We start from the raw sequence: 26,697 nt of genomic DNA, 5'->3' as shown, positions 1-26,697 counted from the left end.
GTCCTGGTTTAGTTCTGATTTAGTCCTGGTTTATTCTTGGTTTAGTCCTGGTTTAGTTCTAGTTTAGTCCTTGTTTAGTCCTGGTTTAGTTTGTGTTTAGTCCGTGTTTAGTTCTGATTTAGTCCTGGTTTATTTTTGGTTTAGTCCTGGTTTAGTTTTAGTTTTAGTTTAGTCCTGGTCTAGTCCTGGTTTAGTTCTGGTTTAGTCCTGATTTAGTTCTTGCTTAATTCTGGTTTAGTCCCGACTTAGTCCCGACTTAGTCCTGGTTTAGTCTTGATTTAGTGCTGGCTTAGTCCTGGTTTAGTTCTAGTTTAGTCCTGGTTTAGTTCTAGGTTAGTCCTGGTTTAGTTCTGATTAGTCCTTGGTTTATTCTTGGTTTAGTCCTGGTTTAGTTCTAGTTTAGTCCTTGTTTAGTCCTGGTTTAGTTTGTGTTTAGTCCGTGTTTAGTTCTGATTTAGTCCTGGTTTATTTTTGGTTTAGTCCTGGTTTAGTTTTAGTTTTAGTTTAGTCCTGGTCTAGTCTTGGTTTAGTTTAGTCTGTCTTGCTTAATTCTGGTTTAGTCCCGACTTAGTCCCGACTTAGTCCTGGTTTAGTCTTGATTTAGTGCTGGCTTAGTCCTGGTTTAGTTCTAGTTTAGTCATGGTTTAGTTCTGATTTAGTCCTGGTTTATTCTTGGTTTAGTCCTGGTTTAGTTCTAGTTTAGTCCTTGTTTAGTCCTGGTTTAGTCCGTGTTTAGTTTGTGTTTAGTTCTGATTTAGTCCTGGTTTGGTTCTAGTTTAGTCCTGGTTTAGTTTTTATTTAATTCTGGTTTAATTTTTGTTTAATTCTGTTTAGTCCAGATTTAGTCCTGGTTTAGTTCTAGTTTAGTCATGGTTTAGTTCTGATTTAGTCCTGGTTTATTCTTGGTTTAGTCCTGGTTTAGTTCTAGTTTAGTCCTTGTTTAGTCCTGGTTTAGTCCGTGTTTAGTTTGTGTTTAGTTCTGATTTAGTCCTGGTTTGGTTCTAGTTTAGTCCTGGTTTACTTTTTATTTAATTCTGGTTTAATTTTTGTTTAATTCTGGTTTAGTCCTGGTTTAGTTCTGTTTAGTCCAGATTTAGTCCTGGTTTAGTCCTGGTTCATTCTTGGGATCAGTCCTGGTTTAGTCCTGGTTTAATCCTGGTTTCAGTTCTGGTTTAGACCTGGTTTAGTCCTGGATCAGTCCGTATGCGGCGCAAAACTCCGGCATCGCAGTTTAAGTCTTTTTCTTCTTATTATTTCTGGTTTTATTTTGAAAAACGAAGGAACAAATGTTACACGAATTTTCATCCTTCACAGTGTTTTTGCATTTTTGAATAATCTTGCAATCTCTCCAGAGCCCTATTCAAAACCAAAACTAATTACACAATTTAATACACTGTTTTAGGCAAATACAGCAATTTCACAGAATAATCTAAATATGTTACTTAACCTTTTTAAACACAAAATATTCAAATGTCAGAAAAAACTCACTCATGAATTGCAAAAACATAAAACAGAATAAATAAAGATAGAAAAGTCTCCGCCAATTGGGCTCATCACAGGATCAGAATACAGTTCGATATTGTTATTCCGACCACCTACTCCAACCAAATCTTTATTCATCCCGATGTTTTTCTTATATGAGCACATCTCTGCACTTCATTGCACTATTTTGAAATGTTCCCGACTTGAACTGTATCATTAAACTCTCCCGGTGTGAACTCTGAACACTGGACCTACTTCACGGCTTAAACCTCAACACAAACGTTCACAATGAGCTTTTGTGCGGCTTCATTTCTCACTTTCCCTCTCGTCTTACAAGATTAGGCTTATTTTCACGATGGGTATTTCAGGAAATAGACCCAATGAGCCAAACGTTAAAGGTCTTTTGATTCGGCTTTCATTAATCTACAAGGGCCGTGTTATGAATCTGTGTATCGTTCGTTCAGTCGTTTTTCAAAATAAAAACGAAAATAAGAAAATGAAAAAAACAACTATTTTCTTCATTATTTGTCTACAAAACCAAAACCGTTTCTGTGACTTAAACCTGAACCAGGACTAAAACAGGACTAAAACAGGACTAAAACAGGACTAAACCAGGTCTAAACCAGGACTAAACCAGACTAAACTAAACCAGGTCTAAACCAGGACTAAACCAGGACTAAACCAGGACTAAACCAGGACTAAACCAGGTCTAAACCAGAACTAAACCATGTAAACCAGGTAAACCAGGACTAAACCAGGACTAAACCAGGACTAAACCAGGACTAAACCAGGACTAAACCAGGACTGAACCTAAGTGTTGGGACAGGCCAGAGGTGAACCCACGTTGGGACTGTTGGGTGATCAGGACTGAGACCGGGACCATACCAGGGACCGGACCAGGACCGGAGATGGGACCAGAAGACCTGGACCTGAGACCAGGGACTGAGACCAGGACCAGACCAGAAATGAGACCGGGAATGAGACCAGGATTGAGACCAGGAAGACCAGACCAGGACTCAGACCGGGACTGAGACCAGGACTGAGATCACTGGACGGACTGAGACCAGGGACTGAGAGCAGTTTAGTCCCTGGTTTAGTCCTGGTTCAGACCTGGTTCAGACCTGGTTCAGTCCATATGCAGCGCAAAAGTCCGGCATCGCAGTTTAAGTCACGTAAATAGGAAACAGCCGTTATCCATTTGTTTCATTTTGGTTTTGGAGACAAATAATGAAGAATTAATTATAGAAGAAATAATTTATTTTTTTTCATATTTTTGGTTTTATTTTGAAAAACAAATGAACAAATGATACACGGATTATTATGCTAAATCAACTTAGTGCTTTTCCATGTTATAACAGTGTTCCCTCATTAACTTACATGCACGCTTGAGTAAATTTCATTCGTCATTGCTCTAAAAAAATTACATTCTTACCCACCCCCTACACACGCCCACTGCTCTGTACTTACTTTGCACTTCATTCTTATTCATCACTGAACACTGACTTTAGTTGACATGTAAACTGTACTCTGATTATTATCTGACTTTTAAGATTATTAAAATGACAGGCAAACCACAAAATCTGATGTGAGTGATCTGAGTGACCAGATTGGAATGACATCAGATCATTTTGCATGTTTCTACATCATTTTAATCGTCTTAAAACGCTGGCAACTCTGGTGAAATCTGATAACAATCAGATGAATAATAATAATAGATTTGTAGCGCACATGTAACCGCAGCCACTCTTGTGTAACCATTTTGGCTCTGATTTGAAACGCCACGACTATTATTAGGCAGATTGTTATGATGACATAGGGCACATGCCCGAACAGGATTATGAACAGTCCTGTGGGCCACGCTCACACCTGCACAACCAAACCACCCACTGATGTCATCATGTAGCACTGTTTGTTTGCAAGTGCGAAAGTTATAAAACAATCTCTCGGACTATAAATCGCTCCAGAGTATAAATCACACCAGCCAAAAAATGTGTAATGAAGAAGAAAAAAAAAACATGTATAAGTTGCACAGGACTATAAGTCACACTTTTTGGCAGAAATTTATTTTATAAAATCAGAGACCAAGAACCAACATTTCATCTTGAAAGCCAAGTTATAGTAAAAACAATAGAACAGAGAACAACAGAATGTTAACGTCACATATAAACAGTTCTTCAGATAAATATAACATAAACAACAGAACAAGTTTACCAAACTCTCCATCTCACTCAAAATCACTAAATCCATTGAATTCTTCACCCTTGTTGTCACTTCTGAGCAACTCTGTGACTTACAGAGATAAACGGAGCGCCTCAGACTCAGCATCAGCTCAAGTTAGAATTATTCCGGCCTTTCTGAATCCCGACAGGATCGTTTCGATTGTCTTTATGTTTGATTAACTTTTAAATTGTCAGTGATACAGAAGTAATGGTGCGATCGACTGACATGTTACAGACAGGACAGAGGCTCTTTCTCTTTCTTCTGCAGTCGACATGTGCAGTAGAGCGACAGTGACAAGTGACAAGTGGTACAGGAGCACACAAGCCTAGAGCCTCTCATGGTTGTCAGTGTGAATATTTTAACATATACGTTGCATATAAGTGGCAGGAAACACCCAAACCATGAAAAAACTTATAGTGCAACTTATAGTTCGAGAAATACAGTAATTAAGTAAAGTAAGGCAGACATGAGTCCTGCTGTGATACTCACTGCTCTGTCTCTGTTTGGATCATTTGATTATCCGTGCATTATTTTAATTGTAGCCAAATGATATTATATATTGTGCACAAACTTGCAGAGGATTACTGAGTTATAAAAATGTTTCCAGTCTAATTTGATCATGGACAGAGTTTGAGTTTTGTTGGCTGTTGTACCTTCGTCAAATCAAATAATCAGTTCCTCAAAGCCATAATGAAAGATTTCCTGGAACATGTAACTGTAAACGAAGCACGAGCCACTGCCAGCACCGCGGCTCAAACAGCTGAGTCTGTGTGAAACCAGACAGAAATAAGATACACTGTTGTGCCGTTGACAAGCCAGTGAAAGGATTAGATCTTGTCACTTTTTGAGCAGTTCCTTGTAAAATAACTATAATCACAATGACAGGAAATGTGAAAATGTTGAAAAAACTAAACAAAAACACTTTAAATTTACCGCATCAGGATAACCTCGAGCGGCATCATCTGGGTCAGCTTTAATAAAAACTAATTTCGTTCATGATTGATCAAAAGGAATCAATTAATCACTAAGCAAAATAAATGTCTGCTGTAGCCTTAAACAGCACATTTTAAGAATATAACAAAACAAAATGAACAGCTTAATTAAAAGTTGTTTCGATTTAAGGAGCGGAAGGAAGAAATAAATAAATAAATAAATATATAAATCTGACTTCAACGAGACTCCATAAATGTTTGATATTTTGTTCTAGGGGTGGAGCTTAACATTTTTTCGCACATTTTTTGACCTATAAATGATTTCACTACCATGTTAAGAATAGAAATAGAAATAGGAAGAGTTAATATGGTTAAGTTTAAGTCTTTGGGACATGAAACAAAATGCCAAATATTTAGAAAGTCTAATATAAATTTGACTTCAACTGCACTTGTTTTTGTAGCTACAAAAATTAAGACGATGCCCCATTTCCGTAAAGCCCTAAATGCTTCTGTTGTTCCAAAATAAATTGAATTGACTGAAATTGAATCGTTACCTTCCATGTTTTGCTTCCGTGGAGTCGGACCAGGCGCTCGAGGCACTGATATCCGAGTCTGGGATGGTCCCGTCCTCCATCCCCAGAGCGTAACGGCACTGAGCTGAAAGAAAACACACGAGGATACAACACAGACATGAGTTCAGGTGAGGGAAAAGACAATAACATTATTTTCTTTGACCAATTTCTCAAACTGTGATGCATGTAGGGCCCTCAGTTTGAGTATTTGCTGTATTTATTAAAAGTTTAAACTAGGGATGTAACAATAACTAAAATATCGTGATATCGTATCGTCAAAAGTCTCACAATAATATCGAATTACAAGTCTATTTGCTTAAATTCATTGTTTTGGTGCAGCAATTACTTAAAAAAAATGAGTGAACTACATATACCATGATCCTTTGCTCCATTACAGTGCACTCTACATGAAAAGTAATATAAATAATAATTTTTAAGCACATTTTAATCTTAATTCTTTGGTTTATGACAGAACAAAAGTCACGTCAAGGTATTTTAAAAGAAAACAGTAGCATTTTCACAATTTTGTAAGCGTCTACAAAATATTGCAATAAATATCGTACCGTTACATCCCTAGTTTAAACATTTCTGCATTTCTGTTTTGACTTTCTTTGAGTTAATCATTGTTTATGACGACTTTATCCATGATCTAGTCTCATTTTGGACCACGTTTAGACCTAATTTAAGCCTTGGTGTGAAAAGTTGGAGCCTATGCAATGGTTTTCGCTTCTTGTTAAATGCAACACTTTTCCCATTCAAAAGATATTATCATTTGTTTTAAATTGTTAATCACTATGGTCCTAATTTGGCATCATTCTAGGTCACAGTTTCAATTTTATCTCAAGCCATTTAGACTTCTGTGGAAACTGTTGTTGTGTCCTTAGGCAAAACGCTTCCACCACAGAGCGCGGAGTGAAAGAATAATGTGTTGTAAAGCTCTTTCACTGTTGAAAGCGCTACATAAATCCAGTGCATTATTATGAATAGTTTATATTGATTTTAAAAGGTAAGAGCGGCTGCATTGATACTTCCACACACCATATCAAATTTAGGACTAAACCCAGAGCTACCTAGCCTGATTCATCAGCCGGTTTCACTTCGTGGAAACCGTCTAACCTCGCAGCATTAGGATTTGTTCACTTAATGGTAGGCGGGTACTTTTTTTTTATTTAACCAGTCGCTGCTATTTGGTCGTGACGTATGTATTGTACCAAATCCCGTAGGAAGTAGGGCAATAACATCTTTCACCTTGATAAAATTCACCAAACATTCTCTTTGTTCCAGTTTTAAATCCTCGATCTGGGGAACAGTTGCCAACACAGAATGTATGACTTCATCTACATACATCTCGACCACTTTGTTTACTGTTGTGTTGTAACAAAAAAGGGACTCACACAGACGCTTAAGTTTGACATCACGGCTTCACAGCTCTTCACTGATTGGCCGGTGCGCGGTCTACAACTTAGGGGGTTCTTGCAAACCATCTAGTGTATTCTGATTCCTGACCTAGTCGCTGGAGAGAAATTAAACTGAGTGGAGGCACCAGCCTGGCTAAGGACTACCTGGACTAGAACTAAACCAGGACTGGAGTAAGACCAATGTAAAGCAGGACTAAAATGGGATCAAACCTGGACAAAAATAGAGTGAAAGCATCCAAAAACTCCTGTACACTGAGCAGCTTTGTATTGCCTTAACAATAGAAATCTGCTTCTTCTGATTGTTCATTCTTCACTGTGATTGGTTAAGCCCAGCTGTCGCTCACTCAAGGAAAAACAGAAGCTGACCAATAGGAGGAGAGGGTGGGGAAAAGTTTCTCTGTGTGTGAGCACCGAGCTCCACTGGAACTGCACAACTGTGATTTATCTGTGCAGGGCTTCAAGGGAAACTCCATATTTACGAGTGATTGTCCAGCGCCTTATGGCCACGGTGAATTATGATGTCATTTTCTGTGGGAAAACATGAAACCGGGAAAGGAAATCTTCATGAGTTAAAACGTCTTGAAGGGCACATATTATGTTATTTTCTGATCTACAGTGTGTTATAATGTTGTTTCCTCATCACAAACATATCTGGAGTTTGGTTTTGTTTCATTCACACAAGTTTAACACACAAACTCTGCATATTGAGCCTGAACTTCTCTCAAACAGAAAACACTCTTTTCCACCTTGTGATGTCATGTGGTAATACAAGAAGTGCTCCACTGTGTTTTTAAACTCCATACACCTTCACTAGAATCATTTGGATAATTTCAGCGTGGGAATTTTTAATCTCGACTTAACTAAAGGTAAAAGGTAACTGTTAACTTCTAGATGTAAACAGATTATAATAATAAAGTGTTACTCAAACATGTTTAGATGAAACAAAACACAATTCCAGGTATATTTTTGATGAAGCAACAATGTCTAAAAGTTCACATTAGTCGATTTAGCTTACTATAGGACCTTTAAACTACTATTAAAGGGACACTCAAGAATTTTGGACAGAGGACCTCATTTCCTAGTGAGCCAGAGTGTTGGAGACGTGTGGAGACACTTTTTAAAATATTCCATCCAGTCCTTGTATTTGCAGAGGTCGCTGGTGCTAGGCTAGTGCATGTCAATGGCCATAGTTATCCTGCCGCTAAAAAACATCTTACCCACTCCACAAAACACCCGAAACTAATTTATTATTACACCAGACTGTCCTTGTGAATGTCTGTGTTGATAGAATAATTTCAAAAGTAAAACCAACCTTGACATTTGAAGGATTTATGCCTGAGCAGCAGCAGCGAGTTGTACTAACTGATAGAAAGTTTGGCAGCGGCGGATTGATATATGAGAAAATAGTCCCTCAACATGTGACAATTCATGAGATGCAAGGTTAGTTTTATTTCAAACACTATTTTTATCAACACAGACATTTACATCGACAGTCTGGCATAATAATAGATTTGTTTTGGGTGTTTTGTGGAGTGGCTAACTATGACCATTGACATGCACTAGCCTAGCACCAGCGACCTCTGCAAATACAAGGACTGGATGGAATATTTTAAAAAGTGTCTCCACACGTCTACAGCACTCTGGCTCACTAGGAAATGAGGTCCTACTTCCAAAATTCAGGACTCTCCCTTTAATCTTGTTGTGAATATCCATGATTATTTGACTTGCTTCGAGGTATTTCAGTCAAGTTGCAATTTAATTTTCTTAGTCCAACCAAATGTTTGTACCGGGAGGATTAAGGTTGCTCAGTATATCAAAATCAAACTGACAAGACTGCATTTTTTGGGGAGGGAGTTTGCCAACAACAAACAACAAAATATCCTGCCTTTTAAGGGAAAAAAAATGTTTACACATTTTTTTCAAACCACTGTGAAATGCATGGGATTCTTGTATTAGTGTAGCAGCTGCAGTTTCTATTAAAGTGTCCTCTCAGATATGTTGTCTGCACTGTCAACTGATTCCAAATTTGAAAACATAATTTGAAAATCTAATTGCGATCCTTATTTTCAGAACGTGATTGTACAGGTCTAAACTACAGAGCTGGCAGTTTTTTATGCAGAGCTGACAGAATATTTTGTTGCCTGTGGAGGAAATTATAGTACTTCACAAGTTGCACCCGTTGCGATTTTCAAATTGTGATTTTGACTACCTAAATAGATGTTTTAATATTAAACCTATGCAGGCAAATCTCTTAAATCTCAAATTACCACAGAGGAGGAGAAGCAATAGACTTACTCCGCCCTGTGTCTCTGTTACTGCTGCTCTCAGGGGAACTGGCTCTAATGAGTTTATGTAAAAAGCAATTGCATTGTTTTGCATCATTACCTTTAACCAGCGAGGTGCGCCATCACTCAAGTTTATGTGACAAAACTCTCTACTCGTAAATTTACGCAGCTTTAGGGACCAGGATGTTGCATAGTATCCGAATAAACTAAAGTTAGCTGCTCCAGTGGCACCAAAGTGGAAAATAATACAAATCTTCAACATAGCAAATCAGGTGTATGCTTTAAGGAGGAGTTCACACTTGCATCAGAAAGTGCGACTAAACTGGGAATAAAAATGTAATTAACCCTGAGAGAAGAGAAAAGAAGAGAAGAGAAGAGGGCTAAAAACCAGGACTAGAATGAGACGAGTGGTGGTTAGTACTCAGTTACATTTACTTGAATAACTTTAAAAAAAAATGTGTTTTTCAGAGTACTTTTCTAGCAGCATACTTTTACTCCTACTTAAGTAATATTTTTATTGACGTAACAGCAGTAACTCTTGCCTTAGTAAAAGTTTCGGTTACTCTTCTTACTCTGAGTTAATCTGCATGTGACAAAAGCTTTATGTTGACAATATGAAATTATTTGCAGATATGATTTTAAATTCTTTCTTGAGTAATTTCTTGGACCACAACTTTGTACTTCTACTTAAGTAATAATTAGCTTGAAGTAAGATCTACTCTCTTCTACGCACCTCTGAACAGCACCAGCCTGAACCTAGATTGGGACTAAACCAAAATCAAACCTGAACCAAGTTTCATCATTTACATATTTTTTTAGCCACTACGTTCAGACAAAGTTGAGTTCACAGTTCACATTGTAGGATTTGATTATGTCATACTTTTAGATACAGGACAGAGCTCTATACACAGTAAACTTCAAGGAAGATTCACGTTTTTTTTTTTTACGTAACTATAATTATGAACCTTTTCTTTATTTGGTTGGGATTGGATCAACATGTGGCTATATTAATCAAATGGCTTAGAGCAGGAGTGGGCAATTATTTTTTCCATGGGGCCACATGCGAAACAGAAAATATTGTGTAAGGCCGGGCCAAAATGCTTAACTCAATTCTGCACATTAGTTGTATTTCTTTATAAAAAGCAGTAAATAGCATTGTTTTGACAAGCTGTTGAGACTGGTAAGAGTTTAAGTTATGACTAAGCAATGAAAAAGTGAGACTGCCTTACAAAAAATGTAATTGGAAAAAAAAACACCTTTAGAATAAAAGCAAAGCAGCTTTAGTCCATGCATGAGGTAAAATGATAAAGTATGTTTATTTTGTAATTCCAAATGAGCTTCAATGAGCCGAGAGAGTCGACCAAAGGGCTGTATGTGTCCTGGAAGCTGAACAATGCCCAGGTCTGACTTAGAGTTTTATCCCTTGAGAATTATCATGTTTTTCATGTCGGTAAATTGAATCACTTTGTGTAGCTATTGTGAAACAAAATGCATGAATAGTTGGTTTATGCTGTCAGAGGAGAGACACTGAACTTTGTGCCAGTCGTTGTTTCACACGGATACGCTGGTAATTACAGAGATATTAACCATAAACCAAGTCAATACATATTAGTGTTGTCACAATAAAACTGTGTAATCCTCAGTCGTCCAGGTGGGTTCCACAGTGGTTCTAGTCTTTGTGCTTTTATACTTGTTCTAATACAGCTCAAGATCATTCTAAATCAGGGGTCTCCAACCTTTTTCCTTGGGTGAGCTACCTTCACAAAACTAAAATTCCACAGAGCTACTAATTTTAGCAGACACAGGAAATAAAGTATACATAAGAGCCATGGTGAGACTTAGATGGTGAACAGTTGGATAAAACATAGAACATAAACCATTATTTATTTATGAATAATAGATTTAAAATAATAGTAGGCATTTAATTCATCAAATCTGAGTTATTCAGGACAATACGTGTAATTCAGAAATCCCTTGGCGAGTTACTTGGAAGGGGGTGGAGAGGAAAGGTTAATTTCTGTCCTGTGAATGTGACTTGTTATAAATATAAATACCTGCTTAAATGAGTATCTACTTTCAATAGGGATGTAACAATAACCGAAAAAACGTGATATCATATCGTCAAAGTTCTCACAATAATATCGTGGACCATCACAATATATCGAATCACAAGTCTCTTTGCTTAAATTAAGAGTTATGGTGCAGTAATAGCTAAAAAAAGACAGAACTACATAGACCATGATCCTTTGCTCCATTTCAGTGCAGATTGCATGAAGAAATAACAGTTCTAAACGTCTTTGGATTAAGTCTTGTCAAGGCATTTTAAGAGAAAAAAGTAGCATTTTAACAGTTTTAGGTATTAAAATGCCTCCACAAAATATCACAATAAATATCGTACTGTGAGATGTATATCGTGAAAATATCGTACCGAGAGATTTAGATATTGTTACATCCCCAATCATAAGCCTCCCCACCATATCGTGAGCTTTCCCACGATATCGCAGTAAATATAATAACTATCGTACAGTGAGGTTCATACCGTGAAGATATCGTATCGTGAAACCATGGATATCGTTACACCCCTAACTTTCCATACTAGTTTTAGCCTCAATTAATATCAGATTTTTGCTACTTTTGACAACCCTAAAACACATATGGCAATTAAATTATAAACTCCAGCAGAGAATCGTGACCCCGTCCTCCAGCTCGGTGTTAAACTATAGGGCCAGTTTATTGTTGTGATGTGATGTGAGCCCGGCCCATTAGAGCGAGAGTGAAAGGATAAAGACAGGGTGCAGATATACGGCCTGTCCTCTGAGGGGCTCCATCATCTGATACTGATCACATGGTCCAAGGCAGGGATTACCTCCAACCTGCTTATCTGCTCAGTCAGTCAGTCAGGAGCCCACTGCACTGCAAAAACCAACAGCTACTTTATTTCAGTTCGAAGTGATTAACTGTTTGGAGAAAATTTGAGAAAAGAAAAGCGTTAGTAAACATGTCGTCACGATACTAAAATTTCAAACTCAATTTCAAAACAAAGGTAACGGCTCAATACCGATACCATTTTCAGTACTAAAACTAGAGCTGGGTATCATTAAGAAGTTGCCGATACGATACTTATCTCGATATACAGGCCACGATACGATACATATCTCAATACAGTGCGCTTTCTGTTCGATACGATATATTTCAATTCGATTCCATACAGTTCAATACAAAATAAAGGCTAAATCATGGCTGTGATACTAAAAAGTCTTTGTTAAACCACTTCTTGTGCAAAACTTATATGAAACGCAAACATTTTAACTATGAAAACAGTGAAAATTTAGCTTTCTTTTAATAAATTCAAATTTAAATTCAATTTCAAATGTCAAATGTGTTTCCTTCCACTAAACAAACAACAAAACTGTAGCACTGTAACAAAATAATTTAGTAAAATAGACCAAAAATACTCTTGGCGATATATCGATATAGCAGCCCACGATATCGATACTGTATCATCACATTAAACGATACGATATATATTGATATTTCGATATTTTTGCACAGCTCTAACTAAAACCAACAAATATTTTTTAGAAAGTATGATGTGGTTCGGGGCTGATATTAAAAATCCATTTCTAAAAGTATCCTGAAAATATCCTGTTTTGTATATTTGTATTTTTTCAGTATTGATACTAGTTTTAATATTGATTGATTTACTGACCAGTGATGATTTTTTTTTTTTACTTTTATTCATGCAGTGATGTTCCTCTTCAAGAATAATTTACAGTTGGATGGGTAATAACAAAAAAGTTAATCAAAATTTTGTTTTCTCACATTGATTTCGACTTGATTTAACACAAAAAATAATCAGTTTTCTTCACCCCCAAATCTGAACTCTGCTTCAAACAACATGATTTTATTCAAAAGACCCAAACTAACAATTAGAGAAGACTGACTCTCGATCGTGATTCATTTTCCAAACCTTCTAACTCTAGTTGAATTACATATTTGTGTATTTGTGTACGGTATGGTTTGAACAGTAATGGAACTAAAAAAAAAAGCAACAAAAAATAAATAAGATATACTCAAATCAAGCCACTTCTAAGTACTGAAGTCATTGTAATTCATGCAGATTTGTTTTGCAGTGATGTCGGAGCGATGGGTGACGTGTTGGAGGGTGACAGAATGAGGGGGCAGGGGTGTGGGTGACTCATGCCCAGAGGAATGCACCATCCCTGGGTCCGGATAAACCCTGGACCCCAAAGCCTGGAGCCTGGTGCCTGGAGCTGGAGCAGAGGACTCAAACATGCACACAGCTCATCCACGCCCGGGACAGGTGCAACTTTTATTACCACCACCATCCGGGGCTCCGAGATTAACGGCATCGGATCCAAATATGCAAATGACAAAGGCTGCTATTAATTAGGTAATTTGTCCTGCGCGGAGAAAAAAATAGCCTACATATATTGCCCACATTACAACAATAGTTTAGTTTATTATTAGGATGTCCGTTAAATGAGCTTAACAGCCGGCTACTCTTCCTGGGGTCCTTCAGACAGTAATATCTGACTTGTGGCTTTGCAAAAACAGGATTATAGGAAGTATAAAAAGACTGTTACTTCTAGCTTTTTATTACTTATAGACTTACTCAGTGTGGGAACTGGAAAAAGCAGCCGAAACTTTTACTCAAGCAACATCTGAACAACAAGGTCAACAAGTAATGGCCAGTGTAGCACCCAAAAGAAAAACAGCTCTAGGCCAATCAGCTTTTCCTTTCAAAACTAGAACAGAATGAAACAAACTATAAATGTATTTAAAGTTAGGCAAAGACTTCAAGAAGTTATTGCAGAATTAAGAAAATACAAAAACACAGAAGCACCAACATTAACTCTTTCCCTCACGAAGACGACATTTGACGACCCCCCTTGTAATGACACGTTTGGACACCTCCGATGTATCACTAAAGACGTGATTTGACGACCATTAGGCTGAGACGAGGTGAATAAGTTAAATGAGTTGAATAAGTTAAATGGAAAACACGAATTAGATCCACACAGGTGAACAACAGGTAAAAAGAGGTGTACACTTGGCTTTACTGTATCTGGTGATATGAAATCTGTTTAAATACTTTGACAAATATATTTTTTTACATTTTTGCATGAATATTATACTCAGAACATGCAGATATCAGATGCTGAATGTAGTTTTTTTGTTTTCGATTTTGCACCTGACCAGGTAAACTCTCATTTTCAGTGAGATGTTATCAGTGTTGGGGAGTAACAGATTACATGTACCAGAGTTACGTAATCAGAGTACAAATTATGAGTAACTGTATTCGGTTACAGTTACTGTTTCAGTGAGTGGTAATTAGATTACAGTTACTTGGTTGAAATAAATGGATTACACAGAGGTATTTTCCTGTTTTCACATTTTGGGCTATATCCCTTTTTGTTTTTTTGTTTTTTTCCGGTAATTCCACTCATTGCCGGACACTAAACCAGGTCTAAACCCAGGTCCAAACCAGGTCCAAACCAGGTCTAAAACCAGGTCTAAACCCAGGTCCAAACCAGGTCCAAGCCATGTCAAAACCAGGTCTAACCAGGTCTAAACCAGGTCTAAACCAGGACTAAACCAGGTCTCAAACAGGATTTAACCGGACTAAACCATGCTGCGTGGACTGTGTCTCCTCCTCTTCTATCAATAATATTTTTAATTTGATTAAGTAAAGTCTGGGCTTTTTATTGTCTTTTATCAGACAAAACATCTTATGTTACGATATCCTCGTCTTTGCTTCTCTACAGCAAACCAAGTAATCCAAAGTATTCAGATTACGTTACTCACTTTAAGTAATTTAATGGATTACGTTACAAACTACATTTTGGGGTATGTAATCTGTAATCTGTAGGGGAATACATTTTAAAAGTAACCTTCCCAACACTGGCTGTTATAAACCCTAACCCTGTAAATGAGTTGAATCACATTTAAACATCCAGAAATGAAGAGTTCAGAGTCTAAGGTTTACAGAGATACCGAATATGTCTGTGTTTCAATTAAGTTCATGAGTGTGAAAGTCATTTATAATAACTGGAAGTCTTGTTTTCTTTTATGCAGTTACGCTCTATGGGCAGAACTAGAAATATATGTATGGGTTGTTCCTAGTAGGCGTCCAAGGGGAGAAAGAGTTAAGGTTGAATCCCATTACACCCCTCGGCTAAACCACTTGTCCCAGTTACCGTTAAGGCAGAGAAGTAGGGGAAAGTGGTAGGACTATACACCCCTCCAAACGAAGATTTTTCAGAGGCACGCTCCGAACAGAGGGGTATGAGCAGTTTCCCAGAATGCTTTGCGAATCACCGGCAAGATGACTGCTACCACGACGACAGAGAAAGAAAGTTTACAAATTGTAGACGGCATATTGGATTTCTGGCAAATGCTCGTCTGCTTACGTAAAAGCTGGCGGAGACTACTGATGATGTATATGGTTGTTGAAGGGTTGTCCCAATTTGTAGGGGTTTACTTTCAACACCTGCCCCTTGTTGCTCAGTTTCAAGGGGCAAGGGGTAGGGGAAGGGGTAGAAATTAGAAATGGGATTGGCCCAAGATGTCAACAAATGTAGGAAATACTTATAACTGGCAACATAGACTGTACATATAAATGGACATAGCTAATCCATATTCAGAAAGGAAGTGATCATGGGGGGACTTCTGGCTCCGTCGACTCTGGCTCCAATTGACTTTAAAAAACGGTCGCCCCCTCTCTGCAGCTGCTGCTGTGAGCCTTGTCATTTTCATCTTGAACTGTTTGTATTAACCTGCTCTAAGTGAAGCTGGTGTTTTTAATTCATTATTTTGTCCATAAATGTATAGCCAGGCTGGCGCCACCTAGTGCCTCCACTCAATTTCATTTCTCTCCAGTGACTAGGTCAAGAATTGCAATAGACTAGTCAACACAAAGGCATACAGTGCTTTTAACATACCGTATTTTCCGGACTATTAGGTCCTCTGGATTATAAGACGCACTGTCATTAAATGGACTATTTTCAAACTTTTTTCACAAATAAACCGCGCCGGACTTTAAATGAAACACAACAGTTGGATGGGTCAGTGGGACTTTGTTTGTGGCGTTCACGGTGACTCTGGGCTTTGTTCAGTTGTGGCGTGTAGGGAGGGTGCTGTCTGGGACCAACGGATTGTCGGCGTGTTCGCAGTGACTCAGTTGTTCAGTTGTGGCTCAGAAAGGCACATTGGACTCACTTTTTCGTTCCGTTCCTCGTCGGCGTGGAGTGATGAGTGTGGCTGCGGGTGTTTTTCGCTGTGCGGTCGCTGTCTGCTCCATGTGTGTTTGCGTGAGCTGCGGCTTTTTAGTTTACTGAAGTCGTGCTGGGACATCTGAGTGGGTTCGTGTATGGGGCGCTCTGGATTGTGGGGTGCGCGGTCATTTTTTGATGTGGTTAGAGGCTTAAGAGCGCGTCATATAGCCTGGAAAATACGGTATATTCATTCTTTATATAATAAGGGAATATTTTGTAATGCAATACTCAAATAGCTGCATGCATAAGATAAGAGAACCTGTATTTGTCCCACAGGATGGCCCCATCTAGTGCCTCCTCTCAATTTCATTTCTCTCCAGCAACTAGGTCAGGAATCGGAATATGCTAGACGGTTTGCAAGAACCCTGGAAGTTGAAGACAGCACCGGCCAATCAGCGGTGTGAAGGCATGATGTCAAACTCAAGCGCCTGTCTGGGTCCCACAACAGTAAACAAAGCGTCGAGATGGATGTAGACGAAGCCAGACATTCCCTGTCAGCAAAGATTCCCTGAGATCGAGGATTTAAAGCCGAAACAAAGAGAATGTTTGGTGAATTTTATCAAGGGGAAAGACGTTATTGCCCTTCTTCCTACGGGATTTGGGGAAAGCTTAATAAACCAGTTAGCCCCGTTTACTGGCCCCAGCCTCAGTGAGCTTCATTTGACTGGAGACAAACGCCTATGGGTGACTTCACACTCACTTAAAGGCATTATAAAACATATTTTCTTTATTATGTTAACAGCTCTCGGTAATGCCAGCTTATTTAAAGGTCCTATATTATGCAAAATTGCCTCTTGTTGTCTCAAAATTGTCTCTTGTTAGAATGTTGTTACCTCCGTTTACTAGTCTGTCTACTTCTCCAAAGCTCAAAATGCTCTGTTCCATCTTTAATTCACTGCTATATACAGTGTAAACAATATCTGATTAAGGGCGCAGAGGGAGAAGGGTGGGAAGAGGACAGATCCATTAATGTCATTGTCACATGTATCATTATTTGTATATAGGTTGCGTTGTTTTATGCTGTTTGTGTATTCTGTGTTTTTTACGTCTCAGGGGCCGCAGATGGAAATCAGCTTCGAGAGCTATAGTCTGGTACAAAGCATCTCTTGAATATTTCCTTGATTAATGCTCCTGTACGTGGTCCCAGCAAAATAAACTAAATCTGTTACACTGTAAAATATGACTCAAGCAGGACTAACATATGGTGAAAAGTCCTCTGAAAAGTGCACATTTAGACTTTGACAAACTTCATTGGTACACAAGGGGAATTATTTGGACACTGTAACTCATTCTTCACAATATAATATAATAACAACGAGTGAAAATGTAAATCGGAATAATTAACGATATCCAAATCTCTCGATATGCATCTCACGCTGAGATATTTATTGTGAAATTTTGGAGAGGTTATTATAATTGTAGATGGATGCTTTTTTGCTTTTAAAATACCCTGACAAGATTCTGGTGTGAATTATTACCGTCATAATCTCAAGAATTCGATTACAAAACATATTACTTCATGTTGTCTGTGCTGAAATGAATCATGGGATATGTAGTTCCTGATGTTTATTAGCTAGTGTTACTATAAAACAATGCATTTAAGCAAAGGTTCACTAGCTGGGACCACACCAACAACGACATAGTGCGAAGAAGTTTATTGATAATGTACGAAGCGAGGCAGAGATGGCTGGGTTGAGACTCTAGGTGGGGGCTTCATCTCAATCTTCAATTGGCCCAGCTGGAATGGGACCCTCCCTGTAGGGGTCTTATGACTGAAAGACAAAATAGGGGATGGGAGGGTGGGGTCGAGTTCGCCGAGACAAACTGGGATGATGGGAAAGGCTTCTGGGAAATTAGAGGCGTGGTGGAGGTGAGTTGTGGTTCGCTGGTGAGAGGAGAGGGCGGCTGAGGCGTGGTCCTGCTCCTGAATCTCAGCTAATCATATTAACTACATAACTTGTAATTCGATATATTGTGACAGCCCACGGTATTATTGTGCGACTTTTGACGATACGATATCACAATATTTCAGTTATTGTGCGTCTAAATGAGTAGCAAAAACAATAGCAATGGACTGGTGTCAAATAAGGCATAATTGTATAAATGTATTTGTACAATACAATTTGTAAGACAAAATAAAACTGAAAAATAAGTAATACAGGTTATTTAAAGGTTACTATAGGCAAGTTTCATTGTTGACAAAAGCGCGCGTTGCATGCTGGGAATTATTTTGGTCGACGGCAATAAACACTAATTCAACATGACGGACGGAGCGAGAAAGTACGTAAAGGGTATTGATCCCGGTTATTTATCCACTCTAACGGCAGAGGACCAGAAATTGGTCATAAGCATCGATGGAGCCAAATCACCCTTTTCACCCTACAAAGCCTGGACCAAACCAAATTTCTGGTCAGAATCGCCAACTACCTGGACAAATATTCACTTCGGCGATATCCACAATGACTTGGTGGAAACTCCTGGGCCATTCACAGCAGAAAAGATGAAAACCTCCAAAAGTCTCGATGTGTTGTTGAACTTGTTGGAGTCCACGGTTTGCTCGGATCTTTGCTCTACGAATGTTTGAAAGCCGTTTAATTTGCCGTTAGCGGTTCTTTTCACTCAGAATAAGAAAAAGACATTTTCCTTCTTCCGTGCTTCTATTTGTGCATCTGATAATGCAGCAGGAATTTACCATTATCGAGGATAAATACACGAGGTTACGCACTGTGTTTGACGCTATCGTGTTTCTTGCCTCCGACCAAAATATTTCCCAGCATGCAACGCGGGTTTTTAATAACAATGACGTCAGCTGAAACTCACCTATAGTAAACATACTTAATGTATCTGATGTAATGCAAGTACTAACTGGCCTGATTCATCAGCCGGTTTCACTTTGTAGAAACCGTCTGACCTCGCAGCATTAGAATTCGTTTGCTTGACGGTACGCGGGTACTTTTTTATTTAACTAATTGTTATTTGGTCGTGACGTATGTAATACACCACTAACGATGCTAACTGGTTTATTAAACTTTTCCCAAATCCCGTAGGAAGAAGGGCAATAACATTTTTGCCCTTGATGAAATTCACTAGGGATGGGCATTCGATGAAATTTTCTTAATCGATCGTCGGAAGAATTAACGATCGATTATCGATTAATCATTAACGTTTTTATATTAAAATGATCATCATTATTATTACTATCTGCACTAATCTGCATAAATAAATTCAACTTTACGACATATAAACCGTAACGACTCTAGAGCCACATCAATCCGTTTGACATTATAATGTGTTTAATTCAGTTTTGCGCAACTCTCACAGAAACAAAACTTAAAACCGCATCGCTAATTTGCATAAACTAAGCGAAGATAAAACTACAGCTCTTGTGTCGCTGATGCGGTTCAACTTCTGTTGGATTAAAAGACATGACTCAGTAAAATACAGGTTAGTGTGACCATATTTGCGTTTGTCAAAACCAGGACACCGTACGGGGGAGGGAGGTGGGGACTCGTCATCGACATTGCGCGACTCTCACCTGGTAAAACTTTTTCCCACTGGACACCGAAATATATGTGCTGCTTTATACACTGTGCACATGGCCTCACACACCGAATGCAACGGAAAGCGTGGAATTTCTTTTACAAGTCATCGTTAAATACACATTTGTGCTTCGGTACGTTGCATATTGACCGACTGTTTGTGTCTCGCTCCTCCTGAGTGCAGAGAGACACATGTACGGACCCCTGTTTGGTCACGCTACGCACAGCAACCTACATTCGGATTGTCGATTAAAATGAACGTAATCGATGAAATTCTTAATGATCAATTATCGATTAATCGATTAATCATGCCCATCCCTAAAATTCACCAAACATTCTCTTTGATTCGGCTTTAAATCCTCGATCTTGGGAATCGTTGCCAACACAGAATATTTGGCTCTTCGCTGATTGGTTGGTGCCCGAACTCGCACTTCCATGGATCTTGCAAGTCTAGTCTAGTGTATTCCAATTCCTGACCTCGTCGCTGGAGAGAAATGAAATTGATCGGAGGCACTAGGAGACGCCAGCCTGGCTAAGTACTAACCACCTCTCAAGAAATGCTATTAAACGTAATATTTTTTTGTCAATATCATCCATCCCTTAGATGACAAAAACTGATAAGCAATTTTATAAGCTCATAATTTAACATCTTTTTAGTTCCGCCGTTAGTGAGAATGTAATTTTCATCTCCAAAATTATAAAAAATCAATTTCACCTTGTAGAGTGTATTTCATCCTCCTCTAGTCAGTGCCCCATCTGCCTCCAGCAATTTATCTACTCTCCTCTCCTCTTCTCTCTCTCCGTCCTCTCTCTTTCCTTCTCCCCTCTCGCTCACAGTCTTTGGTTTCCTTTCATTTTTCAAACACCACTCAAGGTAAACCTGCCAGAGTTCGACTGTGGAGTGAAGTCTGTTTAATCACTGGTCAGTCCACCTTTCAAAGCAGAACCGATTGTTAAAGCAGACGGACACTTCAAGGTTGCGTGAAGTTCTTCCACAGTTGAACGTTTTGCTATAAGAAAATTAAATAAAGACTGAGATTCCGGCATTTCTAATTGTCAGTGTGTGTGTTTTTTTTTTAATCAGAGACAGCTTACAGTCTTTCCTCTCAGTAAAAGCTTGCGGTTCAGAGCAGAGTTCAGACTTCAGACCGAAAAACACCTATAGAATTATTATTGAAGTATGCCATGTCTATGTTCATGAAATCAATACTGAAAACCATTTGACAGTGTTTCAAAAAAGAAAAAGAAAATCATTAGGAGGCAATATCACCCAGATCTAAAGATACAGAGACGCTGGGGGTGTTCTACATGAACCTGTAGGATGGAATCTTTAGCCGTTACCGTGGAGACACAATGCAGACACACACACATTGCCAAAAAGATGGATTTAAACAACACATTTTGACTGAAAAACTGTAATTTTAAGTGTGAAAAACTTGTCTAACAGCCCAAAATCTTCTCACCTGTTGTAGTCTTTTTGGTCAGATTGTGTTAAAATAAAGTTCAGAAGTCTAACCTCAGTAACAATAAACTCTACGTTATTTAAAGGTTGTATGGAGGATTTTTTTTTTGTTTCAAATTGTCAATGAAAGTTTAAAATACCCTTACAGAAATGCAGCAGCCTTGTAATTATGCTGATTAAATAAAATAGAATGAAAATCTGTCATCTGTGGACATAGTGAGGGCAGAGAAACATCAGCCAATAGATAACAAGGCTACCTCATTTTCTATTGGCTGTTAGGTTGTCAAACTCCCTGCCTTTCTAGTGTAACTGATGCGCAGGGATTATTTGGTTTATGCAGCGGTTCTTAGAGGCTTTTTTAAATTGTAGTTTCCTCGCAGTTCGCACAAAGTTTGTTGAGATGATGGACAAAAATCCACGACCAGTTCGCCACAAACGAAAGTCCGTTTTTGATGTCGCTGAAAGAAGAAGAGAAGAAGAAAAGGAGCAAAGCCAAACACGTGATTCTTGGAGATCTCTTCCAGCGATTGCGCGAATGAAGCAAAGAGTCTAAAAACTGACGTGCCGGTCGTTAAATTATTTCTAGACAGGTCACTTCAGCAGTAATTCTGAACACATGCTGGCTGTAAACAAGCATGATTTCTAGAGTAAGGAGGCGGGAGGAGATGTTTCTACTGAGGGAGCTGTGGAAGAGGAAGGTGGTGTCACGCATGCACAACATTTGAAAAAGGACTGTTGCTGTATTTCTTTTCCCTTTAAAAAATCCTCTATACAACCTTTAAGAATTGGTTGTAATATGTTCCGCAGTATGGCTTTAAAGTTCTCTGTCAACATGGAGACAGTGCGGTTTAGACTTTCAGTTTTGACAGAATCGTGCAGGTGCCGCGTTACCTCCAGAAATGTACAGTGTTGTTTTTAGTAATTCTATCTAATATGATTAACCAAAACATGGACTGGAAGCTTGCAGTTGTTCCTTGTGTCCGTTCTCCTCTCTGGTTACTCCCAGACTGTGTGTTGAAGTCTCTCTCTCTCTCTTTTTTCCCTCCTTGTGGTGGATACCTCTGCCCCCACTCCATAGTGTCAGTATTATTTAATTTTCAGCATTATTTACATTAAGTTAATTACACTACACATAATTTAATTCCTTTATTTGGACTTATGTTCTAATTTGAGTGCACACATTTTAGTTAATATAAGTCAAATTTACTTACACTTGTTCTTTTTTGTATTTTTGAGCACCGGACGGAGGACCCTGGGAGAGACCATCAGGACTCAACAAAGGGGGGGGGGAGCAGCACTATTTACTTTGTTTTACTAAGTTAATTTGTTTAGTTTGTGTTAAGGTCACATTATTATCACTTATTTTCTGTATTATAATTATTTGCTTTTTTGTTACTTTGATTAAGTTATTGGTTTAGTTAATTAGTGTAATTCCTCCCTCTTGTGTTTAGCTTTAGTTGGTCCTCAGGTATTTAAACACACCTGTTCCTTTGTCTGGGTTGGGTTAGTTTTGTTCTGTTCAGTTTGATTTTGAGTTACCCCAGTTGGGCCCAGCTTTTTTGTTAATAATTTGCCTAATTTGAGCCTTTGTTAAATTATATCTTTTTTGACTATATTAAATTTAAACTTATTTTTATACCTTGTCTTTGCCTTTCTGTTTGGTCCACTACACTCCTTCTCCCCGTCTCTCATCCCCCTCCTCTCTCTCCCTTGGTCTCTTTCTATTTCTCTCCCTCTCTGCGTCTCTCTTTGTTTGTTTCTCTCTTCTCTTTCTCTCCTTCCTACTGTCTCTCTGAGTTTCTCTCTATCTCCCTGTCTCTGTTTATCTTGCTCTCTCTGTCTCACCTTCCCACTGTTGTCTCTCTCACTATGTCCCTGTCTCTCTCTCTCTTCCTCTTGGTCTCTTTCTATTTCTTTTTCTTGGTCTCTATCCGTCTCCCTCTCTCCCTCTCTCTGTTTGTCTCTCTCCCTCTCTCAGTCTTTATCTACCTCTCTGTTTTTCTCTCTTTGTCTCCTTCCCGCTGTCTCTCTGTCTCTCTCTCACTCACTTTCTCTCTATCTCCCTGTGTTTGTTTGTCTTGCTCTCTCTTTCTCTCTGTTTGTTCCTCTTTCTCTTTCTCTTCTTCCCACTCTTCTCTCTCTCGAGCGCTATCTCCCTCTGTTTGTCTCTCTCTCTCTCTCTCTCTCTCTTCCTCTCCCCATGTCTCAACCCTCACCCCCTCACCTCTCTTAGTCTCTTGGTCTCTTTCTATTTCTCTCTCTTGGTCTTTCTCTGCCTCTCTCTTTGTTTGTTTCTCTCTCTCTTTCTCTGAGTTTCTCTCTATCTCCCTATCTCTATTTGTCTTGCTCTTCTCTCTCTCTCTCTCTCTCTGTTTGTCTCTCACTTTCTCTCTCTCTCTCTATTTCTCTCCTTCCCACTGTAGTCTCTCTCACCATCTCCCTGTCTCTGTATGTCACTCTCTCTCTCTCTTCCTCTCTCTGTGTCTCACCCCTCTCTCTTGGTCTCTTTCTGTTTCTTTTTCTTGTTCTCTATCCGTCTGTCTCTCTCTCTTTCTCTCTCTCAGTCTTTATCTACCTCTCTGTTTTTCTCTCTTTGTCTCCTTCCCGCTGTCTCTCTGTCTCTCTCTCACTCACTTTTTCTCTATCTCCCTGTGTCTGTTTGTCTTGCTCTCTCTTTCTCTCTGTTTGTTCCTCTTTCTCTTTCTCTTCTTCCCACTCTTCTCTCTCTCGAGCGCTATCTCCCTCTGTTTGTCTCTTTCTCTCTCTCTCTCTTCCTCTCCCCATGTCTCACCCCTCACCCCCTCACCTTTCTTGTCTCTTGGCCTCTTTCCATTTTTCTCTCTCACTCTCTCAATTTTTCTCTCTCTCTGTCTCTCTCTTAGTTTCTCTCTCTCCCTCTCTCTTTTCTCTCTGTGTCTTTCTCTCTCTGTTTGTCTCTTTCTCTCCATCTCTCTCCCAGTCTCTGTCTACCCCTCTGTCTTTCTATCTCTGTCTGTTTTTCTCTCTCTCTGTCTCTCTCTTAGTTTGACCCTCTCTCTCCCTTTCTCTGTCTGTTTGTCTCTTTCTCTCTCTCAGTCTCTGTGTCTCTCTCTCTCTGTCGGTCTCTTTCTCTCTGCTCTGTCTCTCTTTTTCTCTCTCTCTCTGTATCTCTCTTAGTTTGTCTCTTTCTTTCCTTCTCTCTCTCTCTGTCTGTTTTTTTCTCTCTCTCTCTGTTTGTCTCTTTCCCTCTGTCTCTCTCTTTCCTTCTCTCGCTCTATCTCTGTTTATCTCTTTATCTCTCTCTGTTTCTCTCTCTCAGTTTGTCTCTTATTCTCCCTCTCTCTTTCCCTCTGTCTCTCTCTGTTTTCCTCTCTCCGTCTCTCTCCTCGTCTCCCTCGCTCCAGGACGTTTTGACGGACAGTTTGACGGCTGGAGTTGCATTAACAGTCCTGACGAGCCGAGGGGGACCGCCCAGAATCTCGCTCTCCGATTACACGCGACCGGAGGCCAGAGGGACACGGGACACTGGAGGGGCTGCGGAGAGCGCGCAAAGAATGAACTCCACTAAAGCTGAGAATGTGGATGAAATGTCGGCCCAAATCTCACCAACGCACCATTCCAAATCAAATGTTATGGTCCTGTAATGATTCAGTATCCATCACCAAACGAATTCAAGTCTGTAATTAAGTTAGTCCTGGGTCTTTGTGCAGAGTTTGCATGTTTCTCCTCGTGTCTGGGTGCGTCTCCTCTCACTCTGGTTTCCTCCGTCAACCAAAAACGCACAAAAGGCAAAATCCTGCAGCAAAGGTTGTCCTGACCAAATCTACCTCAAGACCTCAACACTATTATTATATCGACTTATTTATCATTTATCATAGGGCCGGGCACGCAGTTTTTATTATTTATTTATTTATTTTATCGTAAAACGTCTGTTTCTCACTGGCTTTTATTTAGAAAAAGTCCACCGCGAGCGTTTCTTTAAGTTTGATTGGTCCGATTAAACTAAAATGTAAGATTTTGGCTTTCTTGGCTATGACTTACCCACACACCAATTTTCTTTGCAACTGGACAATATGAGGGTTCAAATTGCATTTTTTGGGGGTGAACTGAGGTGGAATTACCCTATATGTAGTTCTCTCTTTTTTGTTATTGTTGATGCTGCACCATAACAACGAATTTAAGCAAAGAAAATTTCAATTCGATATATTGTGATGGTTTATGATATTATTGTGAGACTTTTGACAATACGATATCACGATATTTCTGTTATTGTCACATCACTAGTGTAAAATGGACAATAATTGCTTTAAACTTTTGATCTGATGTATTACTTTTTAACTGTAAGACTCAAATTGCTGCACGATTCATTCACTCTGTACTAAAAGTAAAAGCATCTTCACAGCTTCAAGACTGACGAAGGAGAGGCTGCCAATCTACACAATCAGATAACCCACACTCATCGATATGCAAAGCGGGTGAAATGTCTTGCCCAAGGACACCGCGTCAGAGCACACAGGTTGGAGCAGGTTTCACTCGAGTGCTCTTGTGACTGAGTGTCCATTGTCAAGCAGGTGGAGGACAGGTACCTGGTTTAAAGTGCCACTCATGGTCGGGATGTTCTGGGGCGGCTGTGGTGGTCAGAACCGACAGCGGCGAGAGGAGGAGGAGGAGCTGCAGAGCGGAGCAGGCCATGACAGCAGCAGCAGCAGCAGCAGCGGTGCTCCTGGTTACCTGTCCGGGCACGCACTCACCACAGGCATACCTGAAACACAGAGAGAAGATATTCATTTAGACTAGTGTTGTTACTCAGTTTCCATATTAAGGAATAGACTCGATACTTAAAACTTATTCTGATACCACAATGATAATAAAAAACTCTTTATTTAGACAACAGAATGTAATTATCAACATTAAATCATAGTACTTTGTTGCTCTGCGGTCTTATATCTGTGTAATCCAGGAAGGTCCACAGGGTATCTGGGCGAATCCGTGTATCATTCGTTCATTCGTTTTTCACTATAAAAACAAAAATAAGAAAACAAAAAAAAAACTATTTTCTTCATTCTTTGTCTCCAAAACCAAAATGAAAAAAACTGATGACGATTTGTTTTTTCAGTTTTCAATTTTGTGTTTAAATGAATCATGGAAAAAACGGATAACGGCTGTTTTCCGTTTCTGGGACTTAGCAGGCTCTATCTCCTGAGGAGACTCAGGTCTTTTGGAGTGGGGGGGCCACTCCTGAAGACCTTTTATGACTCTGTGGTGGCATCAGCCATCCTGTACGGTGTGGTCTGCTGGAGCAGCAGCATCACAGAGAGGGAGAGGAAGAAGCTGGACAGGGTCATCAAGAAGTCCAGCTCTGTCCTGGGCTGTCCTCTGGACTCAGTGCAGGAGGTGGGGGACAGGAGGGTCCTGACTAAGGTCGTCTCTATGCTGGGCCATGAGTCTCACCCCCTGCAGGACGCTCTGTCTGCTCTGATTCACCCTCGCTGTGTGAAGGAGAGGTTTCA

At 39.3% G+C, this 26,697-nt stretch overlaps 1 protein-coding gene across 1 annotated transcript in view; it reads right to left on the bottom strand.

Annotated features, from left to right (window-relative positions):
* ddr1 (discoidin domain receptor tyrosine kinase 1) overlaps positions 1-26,697 on the bottom strand; it is a 127,680-nt gene that overhangs the window by 76,404 nt on the left and 24,579 nt on the right. Inside the window, 2 exon segments of the mRNA XM_055163267.1 lie at positions 5,189-5,291; positions 25,774-25,949. Coding sequence (XP_055019242.1) covers positions 5,189-5,291; positions 25,774-25,879 — 209 coding nt within the window. The 5' untranslated portion in view covers positions 25,880-25,949.

The sequence above is a fragment of the Boleophthalmus pectinirostris genome, unplaced genomic scaffold, assembly GCF_026225935.1.
Source record: "Boleophthalmus pectinirostris isolate CB_2022bp ecotype Guang Dong unplaced genomic scaffold, ASM2622593v1 HiC_scaffold_6, whole genome shotgun sequence".
NCBI classification, from domain to species: Eukaryota; Metazoa; Chordata; class Actinopteri; order Gobiiformes; family Gobiidae; genus Boleophthalmus; species Boleophthalmus pectinirostris.
Note: the sequence above shows the minus strand (reverse complement) of the source record. Positions and strands in the feature narration are given on the sequence as shown.